Source organism: Paroedura picta, chromosome 14 (genome assembly GCF_049243985.1).
Source record: "Paroedura picta isolate Pp20150507F chromosome 14, Ppicta_v3.0, whole genome shotgun sequence".
Lineage (NCBI taxonomy): Eukaryota > Metazoa > Chordata > Lepidosauria > Squamata > Gekkonidae > Paroedura > Paroedura picta.
In genome coordinates, this window is record NC_135382.1 from 11161145 (window position 1) to 11179879 (window position 18735).

Sequence of the window (18735 nt, forward strand, 5' to 3'; positions counted from 1 at the left end):
AGAGTTTACCTATTTTAGAAGTGTGAAAGAGACAGTGCTGTGCACAAGCTAGGTCTTGAGGAAGTCAAGATGCGAGTCAGCACATAAAACAGCTTTGAAGCAGATAGAATGACTTTAGACAAGTAATTGTCTTTTCATCCCCAGCCTACTGCTTGGTGGTGAAGGGATCATTGTGAACTCCTTGGAACAGTGTGAGGAAGGGTGATTTAAGCATAGCCTAACATTTCCCTTTTAGCTAGCAGCTAGTTTGTTCTTCTATCCCAAGTGTGCTTGCCCTAAGGCTATTTTTCAGGTATATATTAAGCTCAATTGCTGCAAATGAAGGTAGGGTTGGGTTTTGGCTCCATAAGCATCAAGGCATCTTTGCCCTTCCTTCCAGAACTGCAAACTTAAGTTTCTCTGGAAAAAATAATTATATGGTATGTAATGAATCATACCAAATGATTTGGACACAGTATCTTGTGTAATATATTTCCAGCTATTGATAAATGGAGTTGTGTATGTGAGGACAGTTCTTACAAACTACTACAGCTTTCAGAAATTCTTGTAGAAGAATCAGATCTGTTGTTTCAAAGAAGCAATTTATTTGGAGGGGGAAAGCAGTATATAAATGTGAGCAAGAATCTATCCTCTCTTGGGTGGGATTGTGAAAATGTTTTCAAGTGGTTAAAAAGTACTTTTGATAGAAAAATGTCCCCAGAATGCCCCAAAAGGGATTAGATTTTGCTTGTAAACAAGATGCAGATGCGTGTTGCTAATTTAAACTTTGAAGGTGACAGGCCTGTACTCATGAAACTTTGTCAACCTATTTCCTTCTTCTATTTTAGGCCCTACCTATTTCCATGTATGGAGGCACTATAATACCTTCTCATCCCCAACTAGCTGATGGACCAGGTGGCCCTCTCTTCAACGGACTGCATACTCCAGACCCAGCATGGAATCCCATGATTAAGGTTGTCCAAAATTCAACAGAATGTACTGATGCTCAGCAGGTGCAGTAATTAATTCCTTCCTTATGTTTTTTTTAAGTCTCAAGCTTTTGCCTTAAGAAGTAAAATTATACAACAGGCTTATAGTTCTTCAGATCTCATGTTATGTTTTCCTATACAGTTTTATTTTAGGTGTAGTTTTATACCTACAGAGCATGCCTACCCTTTCCTGCCAATGGAATTGCATGGTATCTTCCAAAAAGTACTGAAAATTTATATTAACAGTCCTGTACCACTTCATACTTCATGTGTTCTTAAATACTGGGGTCAGTTGTGTCCCACTGTTTTAGCACACACATACACACCCTTTATTTCCTTAAAAATTAAGGGAAACTGTGGAACACTATTGGATTATAATTGACTCTACCAGAATAAATGGCAAAATGGAAGCACTGTGTGGCCCCAAAATACTGAATTTTGCCCGCTACCACAATATATCATTACACAGATGATGACATCAAGGTCAATTATGCCGCTGGTGGTGATTTACAATTTACATGCTGATCTTAATATTCTTTACTTAAGTGAAGTGTGGAGCTCCCAAGGTTTTCTTTTAGTTGCAGAGTTGTGTATTTAAATAATCCCATGTCCGCTGAAGGAATTATTTTTATTCTTTACGTTGGTTTTTATGATAGTTTTGCTAAATTGCTGTAGCTAAGGTCTCTGCTGCTTGCAGTCTGAACTGGGATCATTTTGGACCCCCTGAAAGTGAACTGTTGGTTCAAGCAAAGATTTGTTTTGTGACCAAATTCTGTATGTTTTTGAGGATGGGGTGGAAAATAACTTATTAGACAATAAGTCTTTAACAGCTGTAATGTTTCAGTGTAGGTGACAGGTATAATGCTGCTTGAGTTATGCTGTTAAGCTTTTATGCTGTTAGGGTTTAATCACAGTAACTGTAAAAATAACACTACGTTTATAATATTAAGCAGAGGCTATGATTGGGGGGAGGGGGTTCAATTCAGTCCCAGTAGTTTTACTGTTGGGCTTTAGTGTTTACATGGTGAGATACTATTGACCCCAGTAGCTTTGTGTTGGAACTGTATTTCTTTTCAACAAATAAAGTAATTTTATGTTAAACTGGAGTCATTTTTCAAACGAAATTTTTTTTCCAGTGGTGGCTTATTTGGAGTATCTCCTTCCCCAATCGCTAATTGAAACAGTAGGTTTTTAAGGTGGAAACCAGAACTGTCTAAATTGGTTGTTCAGGTCAGATGTCTGAAACAAGTGGCTGATTTCAAGAACTTAAGTGGTTCCTCTCAAGAGAGAGGATTCAGCGAATGTGTGCTGGTGGAGTCTGCCTTGACAGAAGGGACAGGTGCATGTGAGAACAAGATCCTTAAAGTTTATTCCTCTCTTTATTGGAACCAGGCTTTAGCCAGACCTAAGGTTTTGGTCCTATTGAATTTATTTGAACCTTCAGCTTTTTGTAGTGGTGTGTAAGCTATGCCCTGACATTTAACTTCCTATATCTGATGCTTCTTCCACTGTAGATTTGGCCTGGCACCTGGGCACCTCATATTGGAAACATGCACCTCAAATACGTCAACTGATTTAGGAGGGCCTACCTCTTTTTAAGCCTTGTTTGGAGAAACCTATGACCTTGGAAGAACCTGGGAATTTTTTAATGTGCCTAACTAAGCAATTTTTTTCTGTGGGCTGTAACAAGAGAAACTTGTTCGCCTGTTGTGTAAGAACAAATTGAGTTACCTATTCAACTGATTCTGTTCTCCAGTTAGTTTAGCCATTTTGAACTCAATCGGATGAACCTAGTGCTTTTGGCTAAACACTACTGAATGCTACTTGTATGCAGCAGAGAACTAGATGATTACATGATTTCAACCTTTTAGGGTGGTAAATACATGTATAATTGTTTACATACTTAAAAGGAAAAAACGTTGAGTAAATTTCATGTCGTATAGTGGCTCTACTTTATGTAGCCTGTATTAATGTGAAATATTTACCTGAATATTCAATAAAAAGATGAACATTAAGTTGTGTGTGGCAATCTTGAGATGAAATACTGCAGATTGTTACTGTGGTGGTTCTCATTTCTGAGAATTACCAGATCATACTTTTGTATAGCTACACTTAATATTATTAAATATATTTTTCAGATTTTGAGAAATTTTCCTCTAAATACGATTTCCAGTACAGTGAACTTGTTTAGGTATCCACTAGAAAGGGACAGATTGAAATAAGGTTGAAGATCATGTTAACATTCTAGCTAGCTTTACTCACTATTAAAAAAGCCTGAGATGTTTCTCTGTCCACCATTAGATACGCAAGCATCTTTAGAGTCTCTTCCATATTTCAAAGCTAAATAGAGATTTATAACAAAACAAAATCAGAGTCAGTGGCACCTTTAAGACCAACAAAGATTTATTCAAGGTGGGAGCTTTTGAGTGCAAGCACTCTTCCTCAGAGATTCATAATTCTACTAAGTCAGTATCATGTATCTTTGCATGTGAGAGAGATTCATGCTTCTCTTTCCCTTCCCGTAGATCTGGGAATTAAGAACAGTTTGTTGACCATAGGGGGTTCTCCAACAAGTCCTCATGGTTCCCCCTCGACACGCCCTTATTTAGCCAATTGATCTTGGATAGTTTGGTTCAAAACCCGAGCATTCAAAATTCAGTTTACCTGCACTTGAAGCAGAGAAACATGATCCTTGTTTTTGAATCCCACTGGTGTTCCCCATTCCGCAAGTATCCTTGCACCCATTACGTTTCCAGTGTAAATAGACTGGATTTCTTCATGTTCTCTAATTCCCAAGCAGTATTACCCAAGAAGATCCCTTTTTTGAGCGGCAGATGTTCACCCCTAGGAACCTCTGCATACTCTGGGTGGTATCCACTTGACAAAGCAGAGCTTGCTTATCCACATCCCTTGATTCCGCTATCTAGAAAACACGGTGTGCAGATAAAAACAGCAGCTAAGCATATGAAGCTCCAGCTCCATCAAATCCTGCCATTTACTTCTCTTGTGGCTTAATCCTCAGTTGAAAAACCAGATTAGAATCCTCCACCTCTTGACATATCTTGCTTGATCTGACAGGAATGTTGATCCTCTTCCCTTGCTACAACAGGTTCTTCAGTTGTAGTGAGGATCTAGGGTGTTTTGGCATAGTTGCCCTTAATTCTGTGATGTATGCAGGGTGAGGCTGCACCTCTGCATTGTGTTTGGTTCCTGAGTGGATGAGGCAATCTGAATTTATCTTTGACCTGGTTTTCAAACACCAGGATCATTTAAATGCTCCAGCTAGCACAAGTGGGTAGGGACTTATCATTTGTCCACTCCACCTCTGTCCTGTTATATGCCTCATATCTCTAGTGCCTCTGTCCTGTTGAAAAATAGATAATATAAGGATAAATATAAAGCAGCAAGTATAAAAGATCCATGCAAGCACAGAAGGTTGTCTCCCATATAAATGCTTTTGCAATAAGCACTTCTTAAGCCACCTGCACCAAGGGAAAATGCATTGGATAAAAGGGAAACAGCAGGATGGATCCAGGGGATAACAACCCCATGGGATTGTATACAGGATTAGCGGCCATACTCCTGAATTAGGCTGAGTGCATGTGATAATTCCTTCTTATGGTGAATGAAAGTTCATTTTTTGTGTAGAAAAAACAAACGGAACTGGTGCATTGCATCTGCAGGCACTGGGAAAGGAGCACAGGTGTGAAATTTTGGGCAGCTTTGAAATCCCATGAGAGTCACCTTTTGAGAAAAAAAAAGGCAGTGCTTTCTTGCCAAGCTTTAACTTGCTGCTTTAGCAACATAAAAGTAGTACTATTTGACATGTTCTTACTTAGGCATGGTGACTGAGGGAAACCTGCACATTCAGTGGCACTGTGCCTCTAAATCACAGAGCCAGGAGGCAACATCAGAGGAAGGCCTCAGCCACTATGTCCTGTTGTTGGCCCTCCAAAGGAACTGGTTGGCCATTGTGTGAGGCAAGACGCTGGAGTAGATGGACCAGTAGTCCTCAGCAAGCCTCTTCTTGCATTATTATACTAATAATAACTAAATTTAAAATTAAAAATGACTTCTATAAGCAAAATAGCAAATACACCCAATACTAGGGAGAAAGCTGAAAACTGCTGCACTTACAGCAAAAACTTAGCTGAAGACATACAGAAATAGTCTCGTACTATCCCCATGGGACTAGAAGTGTATCTGGATGCTGGGTTAAACCTTAATGTTGAATCGTTGAACTAGGAGTGTATGTACACATAGTATTGTAACTGTGTATACAATTTGTTGCAAAAATTATCCCGTGTTGGTAACATGCAACCTATTGCTGTAGATTCTGAGACAGTTTTGCAGACCGCACATTAACTGAAAACATTGGGATGGATCCAGATGACATTGGTGGTTTCCACTGCTTCCCTCCTCCTGCTGCAGACCTTCTTCCTGCCATTCTTCAGGAACTCCCCTCTTCCAGAGGCAGCATATCATTGCAAGCTGCAGGGGAAAGCAGGGACGTTCTATTCTGCCACTGGAAAAATGAGTTTGGATCCAGACTCTTTTCTCAACGCATTTTCTTGTTCTTTAAAAAACTGCAATGGATATTTTCAGTGTCCCTCAATTTCCACATTTTACTGGGGGGGAAACTGCAAAGGGGAAGAGTATTTATTTTCCAGGCCTCCACATCTCTAGCAGCATTAAATTTTTATTTTTTAAGATTCTCAAACATCAGTTTGCAAAATCGGGTTTTTTCTTAATGGACACATAAAACATTTTACTTAGATTTGTAAACGTTTACTTCCCCCCACCTTTGTGGTCAATTCCACTGCTTGAATACACAGGTATAAGTGCAGGGGGATCACAAAGCAACCCTTTGTACAGTGTCCACTGCCGAGTGGACACACTAAAATAGTTTTGTGTGAGGAATGGAGAATGTATGGGGATTAGGGTGTGCTGAAAGGAGGCTGCATCCCCATGTAGACTTTCTTCAAGTTTACACAACTTGGCCTGGGCGTTTTTTTACCTCCTTCACTGGCTCTAGAAAGCAATCAGTCCTTTTCCTTAATGGCCAGTCAGACAAGTCAATAGCAGAGAACAGGTATCTGTTTGACACTGAGGAATAACAGCAGTTTTTCAGCTTGAAAGGAACTGGTCCAGGTTGCTTCCAAGACAAGGCCCAGCATTATATTGCTGGTGGAGCCTGGCTTCAACCTAATTTCATTGGTGTTCTGGCTCCAGCTGGGTTCTAACTTCTTGCTCCTCTAAGGTCAGATCCACTGTGGGTAATTTCCTTGCTTCTGCAATGAGCCTTTTGACTCCTACCATCCACTGGCTGACTTCATTGATATGGTCTACCATCAGCGAGCAATGAATTTCATCAGCTGCATCCCAGTGTTTACACTTGAGCTCTGAAAGAAACAGGAGCAGACCTCAAAACTTAAAAGGCAGTGAAAAAGGGCTCCCAAACACCTGCTCTCCCACAGGGAACATGTTGGGTTAAGAAATACAGATGTGTACAGTGCACCTGTTGTGCAAACATTCCATTTCAAAAAGGGTTCTGGTTTTCAAATTCTATAACTAGAGAAGTACCAAGAGGAAGGGATGCTGTTGATACATCCTGGTTGCACCGCTTACCTTCTGTTAGTATCCTCATTCCTCTTCTCACAGGAGCTGAGAGTTTCCCTTGTGTCCACATCTGCTCCAGTGTTACCAAGCGCTTGCTGATATCATCACAAACCTGTTTCTGAAAACAAATGCAGTTTTCTCAGGCAAGCTGCTTCTCTGTATGCTGTTCACCGTGGCAAAGATACCACTTTCCCCCTCTCTTCAGAAGGAAAGTCAAATGATTTCAAATGGCTCCTTCAGACATCAAAATGGTTTAAAACAGCGATTCTCAGTGTGCTGCCCACTTGCTTCTTTGACAAAACATTTGTTCCCCAAACCTGGTTTTCTTCCACTTTAGTCAGTTCTGTGTCCATCATGAAAGTTTCTTCTATCTTAAGCAGTGCTTGGATTGCCACCTTCCCAGTGTCTGTGTCTGACCCCAGCACTCTGGCAGCCATGAAGGATTTACACAACCCACCACACTATCCTAACACCTGCTATATTTAGAACATCTCATACACACCAAATAAAACCTATTTTCTGTAGACTTAAAGTTCAGTGTAATTGCTTACCATATGAAAGCTGAAATGGAAATGTTCTTGAATATTTCATTTAATTTAAACCTGTTTTAAAAGAACACACACACACACAGGAAGGTTAGGGGCCTCCATGGTGACTATCCTGGGGTGGCATCCACTACCTTGTCTCAAAATTGCCTACAGTCCCCTTTCCTAGCTACTCAAGCAGTCCTATGTAGTAGAGGGAGTTGTTTAGCCTCATTACCAGCAACTGTGGCTAGTTCTTCTGCTCCAAACAGACTACTTGAATAGCTAGGAAAGGGGACTCTGCAGGCAATTGTAAAAATGGCGTTGGAGAGTTTTACAGATCCTGTGGGCCACCAAAAGACCAAATAAGTGGGTCCCAGGCCAAATGAAGCCTGAACTCTCCCTAGAAGCTAAAATGGCTCAACTGAGCCTATCGTACTTTGGTCACACTGGAAACGACAGTAACACTAGGAAAAGTCTAAGGCAGTGGGTTTGCAAGACTACCAGTGAAAGGAGGTTTTGGAGAACATTAATTCATAGGGTCATGGTAAATTGGAAGCAATTTGATGGTACCTACCCCATGTTTGATGGTACTTACCGCTCTGAGCTACAGAGAAGGGCAGTATATAAATATAATAAATATCAGTGCACAGGAAAACAATATCACTCTTCTTACCCTGGCGGATTTCCTGCAGTTGTCCAAAGCCTCGTTCAAGGGGGACAGAACTTCCCCCAAACCACACTCCTCTTCAACCTCAAGGGCGTTCGTCTTCAGAGAAGGGTCTGGCAAAACAGCAGGGGGCAACCCTGCCGACTTTGGGGGAAAGGCTGGTGGTCCAGGTGAAAAAAGAGCACTTTCTGGAACAGGAAGGGAAGAAGTATATCATCCGGAGTACATCTAAGATGGCTTGTTTCCAAAGTGGGGGGGGGGGTGACACCTTCATTTTGGCCTACTAAATGCACTGTGTTGAAAGCACCCTGGAAAGGGCTCAAGACAGACTGGATTTTTCTAACATGGTGAGGAGAGAGAAGTTATGACTCATAAAAACCCTAATGAAAACAATGCTTATCCACACATACCATTAAAAAGGAGCAGGACATTTCTACACAGAATGGTTTTTCTGCTGTTCATCAGAATCAAATCACATCCACCAGATTGGTAGAGACCCACATTTGCAACAGAGCTGAAAGATTGTTCTCTTGAGGAGCTGGCAGACTGTAGTACAAATATGAGACTGCCTTCTTCTGGATCAGGCCCTTGGTCCATCAAGATGAGATGATTGAACCTGGAGCATTCTGCATACCAAGCAGCCCCTCCCCTACCATAACTACTTGCCTGAGACAAATAAGGTTCTAAGTGAGCAGGCAGAAAGCACTACAGATGGATTTTTCTCAAAATTTCTCTCAAGAAAGGCCTGGTGGGCCTATCAGTCTCTCTCAGGTACCTTCCAGGAAAAATCAACAGTGACAATATGATAATAGCAGAGCAAAATGCCAATCATAGCAAAGTAATGATAGATTTTTCAGGGCATCTGACAAGCTTTTGACTCATGAAAGATTACAACCTGGAAAATCTTATCGGTCATTACAATGCTATACTTGAATGTTGTTCCACACTCATGAAGGACCTCTGTAAGTAACCCAAAAAGTTACTGAGTGTCAAAGGTCTGGTACTCAGTACCTTTTGTGAATCATTGTAATCCAGCATTTGCTGGCAGGGGCTCACGGGAGTTGTAGTCCATGGACATCTGGAGGGCCGCAGTTTGACCACCCCTGTAATAAACCATCCAAGAATGTGTGGATGCTCTCTCAGAGTGATGATTCATGTCTGATTAGTCCCTGAGTGTCTCTGGGCAACCTGATATCAGGTCATTCAGCTAGCCCACAGGGTTGTTGTGGAGAGACAGAAAAGAATCTCCCCGAGGTCTTCGGGGGGAGAGTAGGATAACAATGCGAATCTCTGAGATAAGACTGTTGGAGTTGTACAAATGGCGACTAACCACACATACAGATTGACTCAGCCGCAACATTGTGGGGTCCACAAGTTACAACCACCAAGGATCTACAGGAAATACCAGATGGAATGAAAGTTGCCAACTCCAGGTTGGGAGATTTCTGGAGGTTTGGGATTAAAGAGAGTGGAATTTGGGGGGGGGGGGCACAACCTCAACAGGCTTTAGGGTTGTGTGTTCTGCCCTAGTCACCAGCAGGGGATGAATGGGAGGGTTGCCAGATCCAGAATGGGAAACTCTGGAGATTTGGGGATGGGGCCTGGGAGATCTGGCTTTGTGGGGGGGGGGGTATACTACACGATGGAGTCTCAAACCAGCTTCTGATCACCTAAGCTACCTCTGCCAACAACAGATAGCCTGTGATGTAGGTCAGGCTCAGAGAGCTCTTGAGAGAATTTGTGACTAGCCCAAGGTCACCCAGCTGTCTGCATGTGAAGGAGGAGTGGGGATCAAACCCAGGTTCTCTAATAACCACTACATCTCCCCAGGGTACAATGCCACAGAGTCTACTCCCCAGATCAACCATTTCTCTCCAGGGGAACTGACCTCTATAGTCTGGAGAACAGCTGTAATTCCTGAGGATCCCCAGGTCCCACCTGGAGGCTGGCATCAGCGGGGTGCAATGCCACGGAGCCCACCTGTCAAAGCATCTATTTTCTACAGGGGGATGGATCTCGAGTCTGAAGAGGGGCTGTAATTCCGGGGGATCCCAGGCCCCATGTGGAGGCTGGCATCCCTGAACCTCAGTGGGGTGCAATGCTATAGATTCCACCCTACAAAGCACCCACTTTCTCCAGGAGAACATATCTCTGTAGTCTGGAGAAGAACTGTAATTCCAGGGGATCCCCACCCAGGTCCCACCAGGAGGCTGGCATCCCTGAACCTCAGTGGGGTGCACTGCCATGGAGCCTGCCTGTCAAAGCATCTATTTTCTCCAGGGGGATAGATCTCTGTAAGCTGGAGAGGGGCTGTAATTCCAGGGGATCCCAGGCCCCACCTGGAGTCCGGCATCCCTATCAGCAACGTACCACACAAGGCACCAAAGCATCCATTTTCTCCCGGGGAACAGACCTCCGCCGCCTGGAGGGGAGCTGTAATTCCGCTCTCAGGTGGAGGCTGCCAGCCTCTCAGTCCCATAAATCCATCCCTTTCCGAAGCTGCCGCTTTCCCCAGGGGAGCCTAATTTCTGTTGCCTGGAGATGCTGGGGCAATTCCGGGAGGACTCCAGGGCCCACCTGGAAATTGGCAACTATAAGAGGGAATCGAGGGAGGGGGTCGTAAGGACAAAGGCTGGCTCTCGTGCCCCCCCCCCGGGCCAGGCCGCCCTCTCAAAAGGGGGCTGAGGAAGAGGAGGAGGAAGAGCGCGCCGCTGCCCCTACCTGGCCCCTGGGAGGAAGAAGGCGGCGGGGGCGGCGGCCTGTCTTCTCCTGCCGCGGCCGCGCGTCGAGTGAGCGGCCCCCGCTTGGGCCCGGCCGCCTGCAGCCCGTAGGAGAACTGCGGCGGGTCGTTCCATCCGCGCTGCCGGTTCCCTGCAGGAAGGCAAGAGACGGAGCCCGTCAGCGCGGCCCCCGACCTCCCCCCCCGGCCCCCGACCTCCCCCCCCGGCCCCCTCGCCCCCCTCGCCCCCCTCGCCCGCAGGCCTTACCCGGCTTGACGTAGAGCTCCGCCATGATGGCCGCCGCCGCCGCCCCGTCGCTCGCAGGCCTCGCCCTCAGCCCCGCGCTGACGTGACGAGCGGGCCGCCGTCTGAGGCAAGCCGCCGGGCCAGTCGCCGGCTCGGGCCCCGGGGCCTGCAGGGGGCGCCCGGCCGGGAAGCGGAGGCCCTCGCCGCCCCCCCACCCCCTCGCGGGAAGGGGACCAGGACCGGGCGCGGCGTGCGGCCACGGAGGCTTTGGGAGGGCGGGCTGTAAAGAAGCGGGTCAAAGAAAGCCACGCCGCGTCTCCCTTCGTGGAGGGGAGCCTGGAGGGCATCTTGAGCGTTGGAATTCAAGGGCACCCCGCGAGGCCCCTGGAAGGAAATGCTGCTTGACGCAGGGAGTGCGCCCTGCTCCCTGACACAGCATGGAGTTGGTTAGAATAGAAGAAGAGTTGGTTCTTATATGCCACTCTCCTTTAACCGAAGGAAGCTCAAAGCGGCTTACAATCCCCTTCCCATTCCTTCCCCCACAACAGACTCCCTGCGAGGGAGGGGAGGCTGAGAGAGCCCTGAGATTACTGAAGAAGAAGAAGGGTTGGTTCTTATATGCCACTTCTCTCTAACCAAAGGAATCTCAAAGCGGCTTACATTCCCCTTCCCTTTCCTCTGCCCACAACAGACACCCTGTGAGGGAGGTGAGGCTGAGAGAGCCCTGATATCACTGCTCGAACAAGCTTTATTAGTGCCGTGGCGAGCCCAAGGTCACCCAGCTGGTTGCATGTGGGGGAGTGCAGAATCGAACCTGGCTCGCCAGATTAGAAGTCCGCATTCCTAACCACTACACCAAGCTGGCTCTCCGAGTACCAGTTCCTTCAGACTCACAATAGCAAGCCTGAGGGGAGAGCCAAATAAGCATTCCAAAACACAGCCCAAAGTCCCAAGACAGTAGAATATGTTCAAGATGGGCTACAAGGTCAGTAACTAAGGGACAGTTTACTGGCTACTTTTGACAACCCACTCAGCACTTGCCAGCCGCCTCAGCCCCGCTCCTGCAACCACTCATCCTCAGTTGCCAATGCAGAGCCAGCACCACATGGCCAAACTGGCACTGGGCCTTCTGTCCTCTTATTTTCCTCCTACGCTGTTCTTGAGGCTCTGGGAGTGCGGCCTGAAGATGACTCTTGCCAGCTCAGGGCTGAGGAGCTGTGAAGCCATTGTACTGGGACCTGGTTATGGATCCATGGCTGGCTCCTCAGAAACTGCCCCCCATTGCAGTGTCCCTCTTTCTGGCTGTGGGTTTGGATCAGGTTTGCTGGCTGCCCCTTCCTCTGAGGAGCCCCTTTCATTATTTGGCTCTGCTGGAGCAGAGTGATCAAAATGTGGAATTCTCTGCCAAAGCATGATGTGATGGCCACACGGGATTCATAGAGGATTGCTTTCAGTGACTACTGGCCATGGTCACTAAAGGGAACCTCGACGTTCAGAGGCAGTCTGCATTCGAATGGCAGGAAGCATCATCATGGGAAGGCTTCAACCTCTCTGCCCTGTTGTTGGCCCTCCAGAAGAAGAATTGGTTCTTACATGCTACTTTTTCCTACCCGAATGAGTCTCAAAACTACACGTTTATTTATATGGTCACAGGGGTAGTTCCTCACTATATAAAGGAGTAATTTATATAAAGGAGTAATTTGGTGAACAGTTTTCCTGAAATTGGGGTGGCTGACACTCCTCGCTGGCAGGAAAGTCTACTATTGGTGGAAATAGTTGTGGGAAGGTCATGAGAGGGTCCAACCTTGCTGCAGCAGTACAGTCTATTCCACTTTTTATTTTAAACTAGGAACCAAGCTGGTTGTACTTGTAAATACAACGGGCGCTAGGTGTGCTTTTGGGGCCCAAAAGCACACCCGTGGCCTCCTCGAAGGCTGGACTCTGAGGCACTATACGATTTTGAAGTCCCACCTCCAAAGAGGAATATTTCCAACCCAGGGGTAGCCAACCTCCAGGTGTGGCCTGGAGAGCGCCTGGATTTACAGCTCATCTGCAGAGTATAACGATCATACCCCCAGGCAGAAAGGGCTACTTGGACAGGGTTGTGCTGGGGAAGAAAAATGTAAGGCCTCGCACACAGGTTGTTGTTGAATTGAAAGACTTGAGGCCAACTGCACAGGGTTGTTGTGCAGATGAAACAGGAGACAAAAGAGCCAGTTTCCTCTGCAGAATAACACTGTGCAGTGGCCTCAAATCTGCACATGGCTTGGCTGTGTCTAACCCCCTGCCAGAGCAGTATTTTAAGTGAGAAGGGGCTTTTCTGTGGCCTCCCTGTCAGCCGTTTGGCAGGAGAAATTCCTCCCCCCCAAAAGGAATGCCCGCCCCCATGCCCTGAGGCTCCCCTGTGTTGCTCTTGGAAACGCCTCAGTCGGGCTGTCAGAGGCTCCTTCGCAGCAGGCCTGAAGGGAGAGGGAGGGAGCGCATTCACCAGCCTCCTGCCAGCTCTGTCAGGGTTCTGAGGCAAAGTTACAGTTGGACATGACAGTTAGGACAGCCTTGGGGTGAAAAGGGCTGGCATAGCCTGTCCAAGCCTCACAGAATCACAGAATCATAGAGTTGGAAGGGGCCATACAGGCCATCTAGTCCAACCCCCTGCTCAACGCAGGATCAGCCCTAAGAATCCTAAAGCATCCAAGAAAAGTGTGTATCCAACCTTTGCTTGAAGACTGCCAGTGAGGGGGCGCTCACCACCTCCTTAGGCAGCCTATTCCACTGCTGAACTACTCTGACTGTGAAAAACCTTTTCCTGATATCTAGCCTATATCGTTGTACTTTAAGTTTAAACCCATTACTGCGTGTCCTCTCCTCTGCAGCCAGCAGAAACAGCATCCTGCCCTCCTCCAAGTGACAACCTTTCAAATACTTAAAGAGGGCTATCATGTCCCCTCTCAACCTCCTTTTCTCCAGGCTGAACATTCCCAAGTCCCTCAACCTATCTTCATAGGGCTTGGTCCCTTGGCCCCAGATCATCTTCGTCGCTCTCCTCTGTACCCTTTCAATGTTATCGACGTCCTTCTTGAAGTGAGGCCTCCAGAACTGCACACAGTACTCCAGGTGTGGTCTGACCAGTGCCGTATACGATGGGACTATGACATCTTGTGATTTTGATGTGATGCCCCTGTTGATACAGCCCCAAATGGCATTCGCCTTTTTTTACCACTGCATCACACTGCCTGCTCATGTTTAGTTTACAATCCACAAGTACCCCAAGGTCTCGTTCACACACAGTGCTACCTAGAAGCGTATCCCCCATCCAGTAGGCATGCTTTTCATTTTTCTGACCCAGATGCAGAACTTTACACTTATCTTTATTAAATTACATCTTGTTCTCATTTGCCCATTTTTCCATTGTGTTCAGATCTCGTTGAACTCTGTCTCTATCTTCCGGAGTATTTGCCAGTCCTCCCAATTTGGCGTCATCTGCAAACTTGATGAATAGTCCCTCCACCCCCTCATCTAGATCATTAATAAATATGTTAAAAAGTACCGGGCCGAGCACAGAGCCCTGAGGTACCCCGCTACTCACCTCTCTCCAGTCTGATGAAACACTATTGACAACAACTCTTTGAGTGCGGTTCTCTAACCAATTCCCTATCCACCTAACTACCTGAAAATCCAGATTGCAGTCCTTCAACTTATCCATCAGAACATCATGGGGAACCTTGTCAAAAGCTTTACTAAAATCCAAGTAAATGACATCAACCGAATTTCCATGATCCAGCAAACCTGTTACTTGGTCAAAAAAGGAAACTAGGTTGGTCTGGCAGGACCTGTTGGAGACAAATCCATGCTGACTTCCTTGGATCACCAAATTGTCCTCCAGATGTTTGCAGATCGCTCCCTTTAATATCTGCTCCATTATCTTCCCCACAACAGAGGTCAGACTCACTGGTCTGTAGTTTCCTGGGTCATCCTTCCTCCCTTTTTTGAAGATCGGAATAACGTTTGCTCTTTTCCAGTCCTCCTGGACATCTCCAGTCCTTAAAGAGGTTCCGAAGATGATGGACAAGGGCTGTGCAAGTTCTCTGGAAAGTTCTTTGAGTACTCTCGGGTGCATTTCATCTGGACCAGGGGATCTGAACTCATCCAGTGCAGCTAAATGCCTCTCGACAACCTCTCTATCCATGTTAAACTGCCACCCAGACACTATCCTTTGGCTACAGCCATCTCTAGATGTGCCTAAACCTGTGGGAAAAAACAGATGTAAAATAGGCACTAAGCCTTTCTGCTTTCTCTGCATCTTTCTTTAGAGTTTGTCCATCTGCACCCAACAGTGAGCCTATTGCCTCCTTTACTTTACGTTTGCTCCTCTCATAACTGAAAAATCTTTTCTTGTTACAATGGGCTTCCCTGGCCAATCTTAGCTCACTCGCAGCTTTGTCCTTTCTGATGATTGATCTACAGTGCCTAGTAACCTGTAGGTACTCTTCTTTAGAGCTCTGTCCTTCCCTCCATTTCCTGAACATTTTCCTTTTCTTTCTTGGTTCCTCTTGAAGTTCTCTGTTCATCCAAATAGGCTTCTTAGAGCTCCTGCAGTGTTTTCGTCTTTCTGGGATAGTCATTGATTGAGCATGCAATAGCTCTTGTTTGAGTAGCGCCCACCCTTCACATGCTCCCTTCCCTTCCAGCATTCTCGTCCATGGTATGACACTCATCATGTCTCTGAGTTTATTAAAGTTTGCCCTACGAAAATCCAACATCTGTGTCTGGCTACAAGCTTCCTTGGCTCCCCATCTCAAAAGGAATTCTATGAGGACATGGTCACTTCCCCCTAGGGTCCCCACCTCCTTCACCTCATCCACCAACTCCTGCCTGTTGGTCAGTATTAAGTCCAGTATGGCTGAACCTCTTGTGGGTTCATCTACCATTTGATAAATGAAATTGTCAGCCAGACAGGTCAGAAAGCTGCATGACTGAGGATGCTTTGCAGAGTTTGTTTCCCAGCACACATCTGGGAAATTGAAATCACCCATGATGACAAGGTCCTGCCGCTTGGATATTTTCTCAAGCTGCTCACAAAGTGCAGCATCCACATCCTTTCGTTGGTCAGGCAGTCGGTAGCAGACACCAACCACCACACTGTTTGTTTTCCCCTCGCTTATTTTCACCCAGATGCTTTCCACTGTAGATATGCTCTCCTTCACTAGAATTTCCTGACAGGTAAGCCCTTTCCTCACATACAGTGCCACTCCTCCACCTCTTCGATCTATTCTGTTTTTCCTGAACAGTTCATATCCATCCACCATTACATTCCAGTCATGAGAATCATTCCACCAAGTTTCTGTGATGCCTACTAGATCATACCTTTCCATCAGCATGAGAAGTTCCAGCTCTTCCTTTTTATTGCCCATGCTTCGGGCGTTAGTATAAAGACATCTGAATCCTTTTACTTTTGGTTCCCTATGAGCTGGCCTTGCCGGTTGGGCTGCCTCCGATCGTTTTCCTTCCATACACTCCCTATGTTGATCGCCTCATCCCCCTTGGCAGCCCTACTGACCTCCTCTCCTTGCAGTGGTCAGGAGCAGACTGGCAGCGATGTCTCCAGATTTCCCCTGGATGGGCGGTTCAGGAGGCACTTCGTGCCCCCCAACTGGATGGAACTCTGGTCTGTCCTGGTGAGGGCCCAATTGGAAGGCGTTTTGCACCTTCCGATTGGCCCCTCACCCGAGTGGCTGGAATTCTTATCAGTCCAGGGCCAAGGGGCCAATTGTTGGCTCTTGTTTCCTATCCTAGACTCAGCTCAACCCCCTTAGCCTTACTGTTTTATTTATACCGCTCCCCAAGTGGTTTATAGATTATAAATAAGTTTTATTTAAAAGTAATACACTGCATATTACAGAACTATTATTTCTTAAAAACATTAAGCTATCATTTTATAACACAAAACCAAGAGGAGGACACCAAATCATTTTCCAGAAGATAGCTTTTTAAAAGAGAAGAGGGAAGAAAAGACCCATAATATTACAATTTGCAGTTTATAACTGTTATTCCTTTCCATCTCATTTTACTGATCAATATCAATATAGTCTAAGATAGGACTCCATTTTCTTCTGAACTCTGATGTTAATCTGTTGTGCATCAGATATGTAAATTTTGCCATTGTATCCACTTTTTAAAAAATTCTCCACATTGCAGATATTTCAAAACTTCAGTCAAAAACTTCCAAGAAGCATCATTAAATGCTTTTTCAGCATCCAAAACAATCAAGGCTGTTTTTTCACCTTTTTTCTTTGAAAATTCAGTAGTGTTTTAAAAATACCTAATGTTATCTTTCATATACCCTTGATGGCCAAAACCTGTCTGATCCTCATGTACCACATCTGAAATGCACCAGATTGGGAGGAATAATGAACACCCCAAAAGACAGAGTTCAACGAGATCTGAACATGCTAGAATAGTGGACAAATGATAACAAGATGCAGTTCATTAAGACGAAGTGCAGAGTTTTGCATGTGGGTCTCAAATATGAGAAGCATGCCTAGTGAATGGGAGAGACACTTCTGGGTAGCAGTGTGTGTGAACGAGATTCTTGGGATTCTTGTGGACTGTAAGCTAAATATGAGCAGTGTGATACAATGGTAAACAAGGCAAATGCAGTTTTGGGCAGTATCAACAGAAGCATCACATCAAAATAACAAGATGCTATAGTCCTGCTGTGTACTGCACTGGTTAGACTGCACCTGGACTACTGTGTTCAGTTCTGAAGGCCTCACTTCAAAAAGGATGTGGACAAAATGGAGAGGGCAGAGGAGAGTGATGAGTATGATTCAGGGCCTGGGGACCCAGCCCTATGAAGAAAGGCTGAGGGACTTGGGAATGTTTAGCCTGGAGAAAAGGAGGTTGTCTCTTGGAGGAGGACAGGAAGCAGTTCCTTTTGGCAGCAGAGAATAGGACCTGAAGTAATGGGTTTAAACTATGTATAGGACAGTACTGGCTAGATATGAGGGAAAAAAATTTAGGGTAATTCAGCAATGGAATAGGCTGTCAAAGGGAGGTGATGAACTCCCCCTCACTGGCAGTTTTTAAGCAGCAGCTTTAGGCTGATCCTGTATTGAGAAGGGATTGGACTAAATGGCCTGTATGGTCCCTTCCAACTGTCATACTAAACAAAGCTCACATACATAGCTTTGGTCCAGCAGTTCATGTTGTAAGCATGGCTTTATAATCTCAAGCAAATATGCAGTTCCACAGTTTCCATTTTAAATAAATCCTGACGCTTACTCCTAAATAAACATGACTTTACCTCCACTTGAAGTTCTGCCCAAATGCAAATATATAATTTGTATATATTGGGTTGGGGGAGGCTTGTATCACCTCCACCTTTTATCCCAAACACCCTGTGAAATAATTTAATGGCCGTAATCCCCTTTGTAGCTCCTCAATCCAAGCCCAGCAGAAAAGATACTGCATCATTTTTGTTACTGGTACTTAAAGGTAAATGTAAAGGTATCGCCTGTGCAAGCACCGGGTCATGTCTGACCCTTGGGGTGACGCCCTCCAGCGTTTTCATGGCAGACTTAATACAGGGTGGTTTGCCAGTGCTTTCCCCAGTCATTACCGTTTACCCCCCAGCAAGCTGGGGACTCATTTTACCGACCTCGGAAGGATGGAAGACTGAGTCAACCTTGAGTCGGCTGCTGGGATCGAACTCCCAGCCTCATGGGCAAAGCTTTCAGACGGCTGCCTAACCACTCTGCGTCACAAGAGGCTCTTTACTGGTACTTACTTCCAAGTAAATATGCCTTAAATTTGGCTTGCAGTCTTTAGTGGGTTACAAAGAGTATCAATTATGGCTGCCTTTGAGCATTTCCATTTCACAATCCTCCTTTTAGTCTTTTGGGTTTGTTTTTTGATGTTATTGTATGTATATAAAGCTGTCTTAAACTGAATCAGACTACTCAAGGTCAGTATTGTCAGACTGGTATTGT

General features: G+C 45.6%; 2 protein-coding genes across 11 annotated transcripts in view; one reads left to right on the forward strand and one right to left on the reverse strand.

The window, feature by feature from the left end:
* Positions 1 to 2983, forward strand: part of ANKHD1 (ankyrin repeat and KH domain containing 1) — a 122710-nt gene extending 119727 nt beyond the window's left edge. For all 9 annotated transcript variants that reach the window (XM_077309513.1, XM_077309508.1, XM_077309509.1 and 6 more), the window contains 2 exons: positions 828 to 992; positions 2483 to 2983. In XM_077309513.1, the coding sequence (XP_077165628.1) occupies positions 828 to 992; positions 2483 to 2542 (225 nt within the window). In that variant the 3' untranslated portion in view covers positions 2543 to 2983. The remainder of the gene's footprint in view (positions 1 to 827; positions 993 to 2482) is intronic.
* Positions 2984 to 5647: 2664 nt separating this feature from the next.
* SRA1 (steroid receptor RNA activator 1) lies at positions 5648 to 11055 on the reverse strand. Of its 2 annotated transcripts, XM_077309517.1 has the most exons (5): positions 10769 to 11055; positions 10503 to 10652; positions 7788 to 7969; positions 6597 to 6705; positions 5648 to 6370 (listed from the first exon to the last, which is right to left on the reverse strand). In XM_077309517.1, the coding sequence occupies exons 1-5, from the start codon at positions 10791 to 10793 to the stop codon at positions 6180 to 6182; spliced, it is 657 nt and encodes a 218-aa protein (XP_077165632.1). In that variant the 5' UTR covers positions 10794 to 11055; the 3' UTR covers positions 5648 to 6179. The 2 variants fall into 2 exon arrangements, with proteins under 2 accessions (XP_077165632.1, XP_077165633.1); XM_077309518.1 differs by lacking the exons at positions 10503 to 10652; positions 10769 to 11055 and adding an exon at positions 10152 to 10405.
* Positions 11056 to 18735: the final 7680 nt, after the last annotated feature.

Coding starts and splice junctions, on each gene's coding strand:
- SRA1 (XM_077309517.1), bottom strand. CDS start 10,793: ATGGCGGAGCTCTACGTCAAGCCGG. Junction 6,706..7,787: donor ACTGCAGGAAATCCGCCAGG/GTAAGAAGAGTG, acceptor ATTTGTTTTCAG/AAACAGGTTTGTGATGATAT. Junction 6,371..6,596: donor AATGAGGATACTAACAGAAG/GTAAGCGGTGCA, acceptor TGTTTCTTTCAG/AGCTCAAGTGTAAACACTGG.